At 42.6% G+C, this 10948-nt stretch overlaps 1 protein-coding gene across 1 annotated transcript in view; it reads right to left on the bottom strand.

The window, feature by feature from the left end:
• Positions 1–7795: 7795 nt before the first annotated feature.
• Purg (purine rich element binding protein G) overlaps positions 7796–10948 on the bottom strand; it is a 46452-nt gene continuing 43299 nt past the window's right edge. The window contains exon 3 of the mRNA XM_036166346.1: positions 7796–8560. Within this exon, the coding sequence (XP_036022239.1) occupies positions 8495–8560 (66 nt within the window). The 3' untranslated portion in view covers positions 7796–8494. The remainder of the gene's footprint in view (positions 8561–10948) is intronic.

The raw sequence follows: 10948 nt of genomic DNA, 5'->3' as shown, positions 1-10948 counted from the left end.
CTGCTGCAGATAGGAACTTATGTGCTTGCATTTTTGCATGCATGTTGAGAGGGTTACATCTAACCAAACATGGAAAAAGTAGGCCTGCAAGATGGCTGAGTAGGTAAAGATGATTGCCACCAAGTCTGGTAACCTGGGTTCAATCCCTGAGACCCACATGGGGAAGGAGAGAAACTGAATCTCAAAATTATTTTCTGATCTACACACATACACACACACACACACACACACACACACACACACACACACACCACACACACATACTCACATGTGCATGCACACATGCACTAAATGTGTAAAAAAACATAAACCCTTTTCCAAGACAGGGTTTCTCTGTGTAGCTTTGGAGCCTTTCCTGGAATTCACTCTGTAGCCTAGGCTGGTCTCAAATTTACAGAGATCCACCTGCCTCTACCTCCTGAGTGCTGGGATTAAAGGCGTGTGCCACCACCACCCAGCAACATAGATCTTAGTGAAAGAGCGAAAACTTGTGTGATAATAGCCACATGTTGTTTAATTTTGCTTTGGTTGCAGAATAAATTTTTGAGTCTTTTTTTTTTTTTTTTTTTTCCCCAGACAGGGTTTCTCTGTGTAGCTTTGCACCTTTCCTGGATCTGGCTCTGTAGACCAGGTTGGCCTTAAACTCACAAGGATCTGTCTGGCTCTGCCTCCGAGTGCAGGGATTAAAGGCGTGCGCCACCACTGCCTGGTGTTTGGGTATTTTATAAGTTTTTGCTATAATTATTTTAAAAAAATCAAGATTAGGCTAACCCCCCCAAACAGGAATCATCTGTGATTTTCGCAAATGTTTAGTTACTAATTGATCCTCTTTCATTTATCTATAATAAATCAGCATTTCTAATCAATAGCGAAATAACCAAAAGATTCTGCTATCTACTTACCAGCAATCCACGCAAGATTGCTCTCTGAGAATTATCTTTTAATTAAACGCCTATGGTTTATGTATCTCTTATGTAACCAACACCTATGTGCTTAGGTGTCAGGAATGCGGTAGTGAGACACCAACAAGCTTATCCTGAAAATACTGTAAATGAGCATTTTCCAAGCGAGAAATTTGTCAAGTTGAGATTTTGCTTTGGGGAAAAAAGGTGCAGAGAAGCAAGGAATAAATGTACAAGGCCAGACTTCAAGACAGTCATCCTAACTTTCACAACCTGGAAAAGAGAGGGAGCCACAGAAAGCTGGGCACTCCACATGAGATGTGCTTGGATTCAAATCACTTAAAGTGGCCTCTACTCCCCTGCCCTAGCACAGAACATCATTTATGAGACATCACACAGGAAGGGTGATGGAGGATGTAGCTTGCATTTATCATTTATGTAAGACAGAAACAGAGCACAGAGCCGGGAGCAAAACAGATCTGCTTTATTTTCCAAGGAAAAGGAAAAATTTTAGTGAATGAATTTTGTTCAAGTTTCTCCGTGTGTGTGTGTGTGTGTGTGTGTGTGTGTGTGTGTGTGTGTAGACACACACACACACACACACACACATACAGAGAGAGAGAGAGAGAGAGAGAGAGAGAGAGAGAGAGAGAGAGAGAGAGAGAGAGAGAGACAGAGAGAGAGAGAGAGAGAGAGAGAGAGAGAGAGAGAGAGAAACGAGAATCATTGCCAGTCTCTTATATTTTTGGTTGTGAGCCTAGCCTTTAATGGCTGAGCCATCTCTCCAGCCCCATTGCCAGTCTCAAATGCAAATGCCAAACTCCCACACTGACCTGTTTCCAGAGCTACCTCATCAGCTGGCCAATAATGCCCAGTAGGGGCGAGGTGTGCCCAGAACCATCCTTGCTGTTTGAGTGACTACTCAGGCTGGCAGCAGTTTTCAGAGACAGAAAATGCTGGGTAGAAGGGAAGAAAGGTTCCTTCCCATTGTTTATTCCCCTAAAATACCAAAACTGAAGTGTGTGTGTGTCTATATGAGTGTGCGTGCACACACGTTGTAGTAAGGGAATCTCACGGATGACTGGCAATTTGGCTGTTATTTATTTCAGTCCATTGACTCCAGAGAATAATTGCTTTGCATTGAGTGGAATGATAATCTAAGACTTACCAGCTACCAGGCCAGTGAGGAGGATGATGGTGAGAGCAACGATGGCCAGTGCTGTTTATTGACAATTTGGTATGTGTCTGGCACTATCCCTCACATCATCTACCCCCGCAGCAGCCGGATGCAGTAGGCAGGGTCATTGCCTTTGATACCAGGAGCTATTGTGGTTGGGATGACTTCTTTGTGCAACGTGACACATCTAATATTCAGGCTTATCTGAAATTTGAAAGTAGACTGGTGGAATTTAGGTGTTGAAATCTAATGATTAATTATGATAGTGTTTTAACTGAGGCTTTCTGGAGGTGATTAGGTCATGAGGGTGGAGCCCTTAGTAAAGAGGGTGGAGAGGCTGGAAAACTAGCTTTCCTTCTGCAGAGTGAAGGTGACATGAGAAAACCATGGTTAGCGACCCAGAAGGTGGTTCCCACCAGAACTTGGCCCTGATGGCACTTCCTTGGATCTCCATCCTCCAGAACTGTAAGAAATCAGTTTGCCTACAAGCTGCTCAATTTATGGTACTTTGATATAGCAACTCAAACTGAATGAGGTACATATTGCATAGCCCAGCAATGTCCACGAGTATGTTGTTGTCACTTGAGGTTTCTAGGAAAAAGCGAGACATTGCATGACCAGTTACCAGCATTATTTTTCTCCATGCTAGATACATTCGACGGCAAGAGAGCAATTGAAGGATAGGGAGAGAAAGCAACTGAAAGTCAAGGCTGATAAAGCAAAGCACTCTGGAGGGACATATGAAAAACTGCGAGGAGTTAGGGGTGCAGAGGAAAACCACTGCCTACTGCCTGAGGCTTCTGACAATTGGTCTGCAATTTTCATGTCCTCTAACACAGAACAAAAGCCATGACCTTGCTTTATGTAGGAGGCAAATGACTGTTTTTGCATTAAAACAAACTTTCAGGTCTCTGTATCGGATGAAAGAAAACAGTATCTTCATGAGCTTTCCAGTGAGTATTTCCCCATCAGATTTTTCCTTATAACTGTATTAAACCTATGAACTTCTTACGATCCCTATGCATTTGCAGAAACAGAGAAATAAGTGACTAGATTTAAGGTATAAAATAGATCTTATTTATTTTCATCTTTCTCTTTAATTATCATTTTCAAATTTAAATTATATAGCTGTCTGTCAAAATGTGCAAATAAAATATTCCTACCTTGACACAATCAAAATAAGATATCTGGGAATATAACTAAATTACATGTTTATCTTCGATTTACCTGATTCATTTCCTCGTAAAGAATTTATTTGATTTTTAGATGTTAAAAAACACTGCTATCATATTGCATGAATGAGCATTGATGGCATTTACATGAAATGTACTCACCAGACAAAACTGTGTAGACAGAAAGTAGATTGTGGTTGTTTAGAACTGCAGAGTAAGGAACTGAGAGGCACGGAGATTGACAGCTAATAAGCATGTGGTTTTGAGTGCGTGTACTTGAGAGTGGGCGATGAAATATCCTGAAATGAAACTGGTGATGCTTGTGAGCGGCCGTCTTTATTCTCCCTTAAGCCCCACAGATTTGCACATGGTAGTGGTTTTGTTTAGAGGTATTGGCACAGCAGACTCACGTGTTGTTGCAGAGTTACTCAGTGGTGACACCCAAATGTTGATATATCTCATCTTTCACAAAGTTGGAGGGTGGCCAGTGATTTTCAGTCTTAGGCAGGGTGCAACGACAGACTGTAAATGACTGCTGCTGGGCATCTAAATTTAGCTCACGCATAAAGTCGTCTGTTTAAAACCAGGAACTACAGCATAAAGGACATTATATTTCAACAATAATGCTCCATCTGTAGAAAATCAAAGCCAATTACACTGAAACATCCTTGTCCCCATTGCTGAGGACCAGGCAAGTCAAGAGGATAATCCCTTTAAGCTTTTTTTCTCCTGTTTCCAGTTGTGAAGTAAATGAGTAAATGCACCCAAGAAATACATTAAGGGAGGTCACATATGTTAAAGAAAATAACAGAGTGTCTAGCATATGGTAGCTGTGTGAGAAAGAAATGATACAGTAGTTTCTTAATAAATAGAGGGGAGCTGTTTTCTGCTGAATAAAAAGCGGGCTTCTGCTTGAAGCCGTTCACTAATGCATAATTATTATTTCACTGTATGAGAGATTCAGGGTGCAATTAGTGACTCTCAGTACAATTTGCTTATTGGGGCAGGGGCGAGAGGACAGAATGTACGGAAATCATCGATTCTTTTCAGCTCGTACATTGTCAGTGAGGAGAAAAGAATGCCCATCTATTTGGTTGGTGTGTTTAACCTCTCACTCTCTGATCTCCTTTGAGACCTGGCAGGAGTTTTTGGTTTTTTTAATTTTCACTTTTCTGTTTTGAGACCCACATACCAAGAAGGTGCAGAAGTAGAATGTCCCAGGAGATAAAAAACACTTTCCAAATTAGCAGCATCAGCCTCCATGCTGATTTGAGAAGGGTGCTGAGTGCCCGGCTACCATGCCAAACTGCTTTGTCCTGCAACAGTAATGAGACACTGAGAGATTAGAGAATTCAGAGACAACACGACCACAGCAAGCCACCTTTGGATTTTTATTGAATATCCCGAATTGAGAAGCATCCAACAATACCTTCTTCCAGCTCAGATGTGGGGGTGGGGTATGATGAGGGTAGGGGGGGGGGGTTGGAGGGTTCTGGGGGTCTTTGGGAACGTGGTGAAGATCTCCAAGTCATGTTCAGGAAGTTCCGAGAACAGACATGAAGTCTGTAACCATCCTAAAATCTGAGAGTGACAGCTTTTATTTTGAGGTTAACAGAAGAAATGAGATGACCTGTGGGCAGAGTATGCCTGCCATCCATCCATCCATCCATCCATCCATCCATCCATCCACCACTTTCAATCTTGTGCATAACTTAATGAATAATCAATCAGGTATGTGCCAGGCCCTTTCTTAGGCCCTGAAGAAAACCTACCAAATGAAGGATTTTAAAATCAGTAGTGATGCTGAGGAGGAGATATGGAAAGAAGGTCCTGAGAAGAAGAGGCCCAGGTGGCTCACAGTGACTGGAATAATGGTAAGAGCTGCCACGAACAAGCTGGAGAACATGGAGAGATCACTGAGCTGGCAGCAGGAACCGCAAAGCTTTATTGGAAGATGAGATAGGCCAGCCTCAGGGAAAGTGAGTGGGGAGGTAGAGAGGCCTCTGTTCTTGCTTAATCGGCCCAGAATGCATTTTAAAGGTCCCAGAGTGGGGTGGACGAGCACTTTGGGGCAACTTTTTTTCTTTTTCTTCCTTTTTTCTTTTTCTTTCTTTTCTTTTTTTTTTTTTAAAGATTAATTTATTATGTATACAGTATTCTGCCTGCCTGTGTCCTTGCAGGCCAGAAGAGGGCACCAGATCTCATTACAGATGGTTGTGAGCCACCATGTGGGTGCTGGGAATTGAACTCAGGACCCTGGAAGAGCAGTGGGCGCTCTTAACCACTGAGCCATCTCCAGCACTTTGGTGGTGTGGGTGTGGAATTAGAAAAAGGAAGTGTATAGGGGTGGGGGAAGGGCGGAGAGCCCGAGTAAGTCATTTGCTTTACTTGTCATTTTCTTCAATTAACACAGTGCACGATTTCAGAACAATTAGTTCCTGTTCCCTAAGGCGCTCATTGTTACTTGTTTCTTGTATGCTTTTCCAGTGATATTGTGTGTGTGTCTAAAAGCAAATGTAAGTATGTAATGCATTTTGTTCCCTTTTCATTCCAATGGTATCAGATTGTGTGGAGAGAAAACACTGAAAATCTTCTGTAACCAATGTTGTAATTTTGTGGAAGATACAGGGATTGATACTAAATGTAATTAGGTAAACAGAAAGATCATCTATTTGTCATCGATCAATTCCTCTGGAAAAGGCTCATATCTGTGTGGGTTATTGTAGCTACTTAGGTTCTTGGCTGAAAAGACTACATTTTCCTTGTGTGTATGTGTAGGGGTGTGTGTGTGTGTGTGTGTGTGTGTGTGTGTAGGCCAGATGTCATCATCTGTTGAAGTTCCTCAGGTGTTATCCACCTATTTTTTGAGGCAGGTTCTCTCACTGGCCAGAAACTTACTATGTTTCTTGCTGGCCAGCAAACCCCAGAGACCTTCTTGTCTCTGTTTCCTCCATGCTGGGCATGTTACCAAGCCTGGCCTTTTTATATTTGTTCTGGGACTTGAACTCAGGTCCTCAAGCTTGCACAGAAGTGCTTTACTGACTGAGCCGTCTCCCCGGCTCTTGTCTGACATTCTATTAGATACTCAGAAGTAGTGCAAATCTCTTCACCCTTCACAGCTACTTCCATTTGACCACCCACCGAGCTCACACTTCCTTATCCCCAGTGTTCTAGCCCTCCTCTCCCCTTCTCCACCAAGCAGGCAAGCCTTTTGCCACTGTCTGCCAGTCTGTGTAATCTTACCTCAGGACTCCTTTCTTTGGAGGGGATATTCACTTATGCCTTATGTTGGAATTCCCGGCCACTCCCCCAGCTATATGACTGCACATGTGCAGTTCAGTAGGCCAAGCAAGGGACCTATGTCCTACATAATCCGTGTGCTGTGTGATCATGTAATCACACAATCTATGCACATGCATGGCGTAGCTCCATAAACCCTTGTGGGCATGCATGTGCAGAGAATCCTTAAAAAGCGGGTCACAGCACTTGGGAGGCAGAGGCAGGTGGATCTCTGTGAGTTTGAGGCCAGCCTGGGCTACAGAGCGAGATCCAGGAAAGGCGCAAAGCTACACAGAGAAACCCTGTCTCGGAAAACAAAACAAAACAAAACAAAACAAACAAAAACAAACAAACAAAAAAAGTGGGTCACAGACTCCTCCCCTCCCTTATTTTTTGTTTTGTTTTGTTTTTCGAGACAGGGTTTCTCTGGGTAGCTTTGGGCCTTTCCTGGAACTCATTCGGTAGCCCAGGCTGGCCTCGAACTCACCAGAGATCCGCCTGGCTCTGCCTCCCGAGGGCTGGGATTAAAGGCGTGTGCCACCACCGCCCGCCTCCTCCCCTCTCTTCTGCTCTCTTCTCCTCCCCCATCTCTCCCTTCTCTTCGCGTGTCTTTCCAACAGGCCTGACCACCTCTCTTTCTTCCTAATAAAACTCTGATAGTGAGTTTTGTCATGCTTCGGGGCTTTTCTCCCATGGTAACAGCACCACTTAATGAATAACATTGTGCTGCATTAAAACTAACACCTTAGACCGTTCGTTGACTGTGCTGGTGTGGCAGGCCTTGGAGGCTTTGGTGGTTTACTTTCTGTTGTCTGGAATGTGCATCTATGATAGTTTGCATGTCACACGTTGTCCACTCAATCTTGCTTTGTGTGCTTGGTCGCCAGCTGATGTCAGGTTATGGAAATTTTTGGAAGGTGGGTCTAGGTGAAGGGGTGTCACTGGGAATGTACTTTTGAAGGTTATACCAGACTCTTAGTGACTTTTCTCGGTCTCTACTTCCCATCCATAAGGAAGTAAAATCCTTCTACCACCATTCCCACCACTTTTGATGTGGGTTCTGCCCGAGGGCGTGTGGGCAAGCGTCATTGGCTGAGCTCTTGGGAACCATGAGCGAAAATGCACCGTTCCTCTCATAACTTGCTTCTGCTGGGTAGTTTTATGGTGAGCTGAGAAAAGTAACTAACACAATGTCTTCAACACATGGCTTTTAAAATACCTATACCTTTATTAGTTCTTCAAGAATTTCATGTGTTTTGCTCATATTTGCTCACATCCCCCAACTCAACACAAATTTCCTACCTCCCTACCCACTCAATGTTGTGTATGTGTGTGTGTGTTTTTTTAAACAAACCTATTAAGTCCAATTTGTCCAATATAGTCTTGGATGTGTGGATTTCTACTGGAGTATGGGTGACTTACCAGGACTGTACGTTTAGAGAAAACTGATATCCCCTCTACCAGCAGCTGTTGATTGCCAGTAGCTCCTAGACTAGTGGTAGGACTTCATGCCCATCTCTCCTCTTCATGCTGAGATTTGTCCTGCTTTAGCCTCACAGGTCTTGTGTGTGTTGTCATAACTGCTGTGAGTTTATATGTGCAGCTGCCCAGCTGTGTCCAGAAGACAGTGTTACCCTGTAATCATGGTCACATGGACACCTGCTACTGGAGTATGTATGTACAATATACACAACTCCATTTTTTATTTAAAACATGTGGTTAAAATGGAATTACCTTATAATCGGGCGGGTAATGCCCCTACTAGACAGCATAGGCTAACAAAATAAATAAAAAAGCCTAATGCCAGGAATAGATGACCACTTATGTACTTGTTGACCAGTAAGGCTCCATGGATCCTAAAACATTACAGGTTATTGCCAGTTCTCTTGGTTACCCACTAGAACTTCACAGTAAAAGCCTATTGCTAAAGACATGACATACTTGAGTCATAAAATATAGAGATATCAAGCTGGTACTGATCTGGAAGCTTCATCCTTATCAGCTGGTTTCATAGTTTCATAGGCGCTATGCTGGAAGAGAAAAGTAATCATTAGTCTTATCCAACTGCAAACATTGTGAGCTAAAATAATTAGAGGACTAACAAGAAATGCCCACTGCAATATTGGCCCCCAAATCATGTGATTAACCAGCCCCTTTCTGATTGGATTTAAGGCTCTCCACAAGATGAAACCTATACCTGGCACCGTTATCATCACCAGGAACCTGTGGCTATGCAGGTTGTAGGCCCTACTGGTTGAGAACCTACCACCATTCCTCTGGTAAGTGGACACAGTATTAAACAAATTCCTAATGATTTATCATATACCCATAGATTAATGTCTTATCATTCAATAGAGAAGTTTCTTTCTTTCTTTCTTTTTTTTTGTTTTTTTTGAGACAGGGTTTCTCTGTGTAGCTTTGCGCCTTCCCTGGATCTCACTTGGTAGACCAGGCTGGCCTTGAACTCACAAAGATCCGCCTGCCTCTGCCTCCCAAGTGCTGGGATTAAAGGTGTGCGCCACCACCGCCCGGCTAGAGAAGTTTCTATTTGCAGTTGATGGCGATTAACACAAGCTGATCAACATGCAGAGAACAAGAGACTGCAAAATACTCAGCCTTAAATGGGACATCTGCCTCATACTCCCCCTCCCAAGGCTCAGGGGTCATTATAAAAGAGGGGATAGAAAGTGTAAAAGACATATATGCCCCTTTGGCTTAGTGATCTGATGTGATTGCTATAGTGGACCAAGGTGCTATTTGACCAAAATGCGCAGAAAACCTAGTTCCTTGTAGGCTGTATTTTGACAGACAGCAAAATAGTTCACAGGGCTCTGTGGGAAGACTGCACATGTGTGCACTGTAGTTTAGCCCAAGAGAATGCACGTTTTCTTTTCCGTCTTTCTGATACAGATGTACCAGAAGGCGTTTCACAGCTTGGTGGACACACACAACATCCTAGAAGCAATGTTAATCTGCTCAAACAAAGACACCACACCGGGGATAACAGGTGCAGCATTGGACTGAATTTGAGGTAGCTTGTTGGCTTCTTCCGATAGAACAGTTTTTGTAGGAGCCACACCAGATAATAGATAGATACATGATTTGGGCCACTAATTCTGGTATTTTTAAAGTCTTTCAAGATAGATGAATCTCTGCTATTCATTCCTGGAATATAATGTGCGCTCTCTCTCTCTCTCTCTCTCTCTCTCTCTCTCTCTCTCTCTTTCTCTCTCTCTCTCTCCCCCCCTCTCCTGATACCCCTTCCCCTCCTTTTCTTTAAAGCAAGGTCTTACTGTGTAGCATTGGCTGGCCTTGCTAGATAGACTGGGATGGCTGCAAACCCACAGATACCTTCCCAGATTTGCTTCCCAAGTTGCTGGGATTAAATTCATATGATTATGTGCTCATATATAATATTGATTCTTGACTTGATGTCATTGTAGGACTTTTGTACATCCTTTCACACTTCTGTAAAGTTTACCCCACAAACCAAGTAGCTAATGTCAGTATTCTGCCAAATATGTCTAATCCAATAATACATACATATATACATACATAACTACATGTGCATGTTTGCAAGGTACATGATAAATTAATTCTAAACAAGATTTATAAATATCAATGTGTTTTATAGATTAGGATGAAGAACAAGAAATGCTAAGTGGCAAGAACCAGGAAGAACTGTTTATGGGAATGAACACGGAACAATGACTCTGAAGAAATTTGTCAGTTTCTTAAAGGTTGCTTTTAAGACGAGGTCTCATGTAGCCCAGGTTGGCCAGGAGCTGGCTGAACCTGAAGATGACTCAGAACCCCCAATTATTCTGCTTCCACCACTGGAATGCTGGGATCACAGCCATGCACTCCACCACCTGTTTGAGGCAATGCTAGGAATCTGCCTGGTGAGGCTGGGCAGTGATCTGAACCTCCAATATCTTTAAAAGTGAAACAACACTTGTCACATGATCCAGTTACCCCCTTTTAGACACCTAGCAAAGAAAAACAGAAGCGAATGAATCTAATAATATTGGAAACTAATTTGTCACAGTGGCTTTATTTTTAATACCAAAGACTTCAAACAACCTATATACCCATAAACAATAACAACAAAAAATAAATAAAACAAACAGATCCAGTGTATCCATATGGTAGAACTACACTTATAAATACAAAGAAGTGAGATATTGATACACATAATGGTATGGATGAATCTCAAAATAATCACAGCGAGTAAAAGATATCAGGCAGAAATTATATATTCCATGAATCAATTTAAGTATAACTGTAGAAAATGTGCATTTATTTGATGCAGTCATTTGATGGAAAATAGATTGACAGCTTCCCGGAGCCAGGAGATACTAGAAAGGAGGGGGTAAGAGAGGAGACTTTTTTTTTTTTCAGTGCCGATGGTTGAACCC

Source organism: Onychomys torridus, chromosome 17 (assembly GCF_903995425.1).
Source record: "Onychomys torridus chromosome 17, mOncTor1.1, whole genome shotgun sequence".
In the NCBI taxonomy this organism is placed as follows: domain Eukaryota; kingdom Metazoa; phylum Chordata; class Mammalia; order Rodentia; family Cricetidae; genus Onychomys; species Onychomys torridus.
This window is presented reverse-complemented; position numbering and strand designations above follow the sequence as displayed.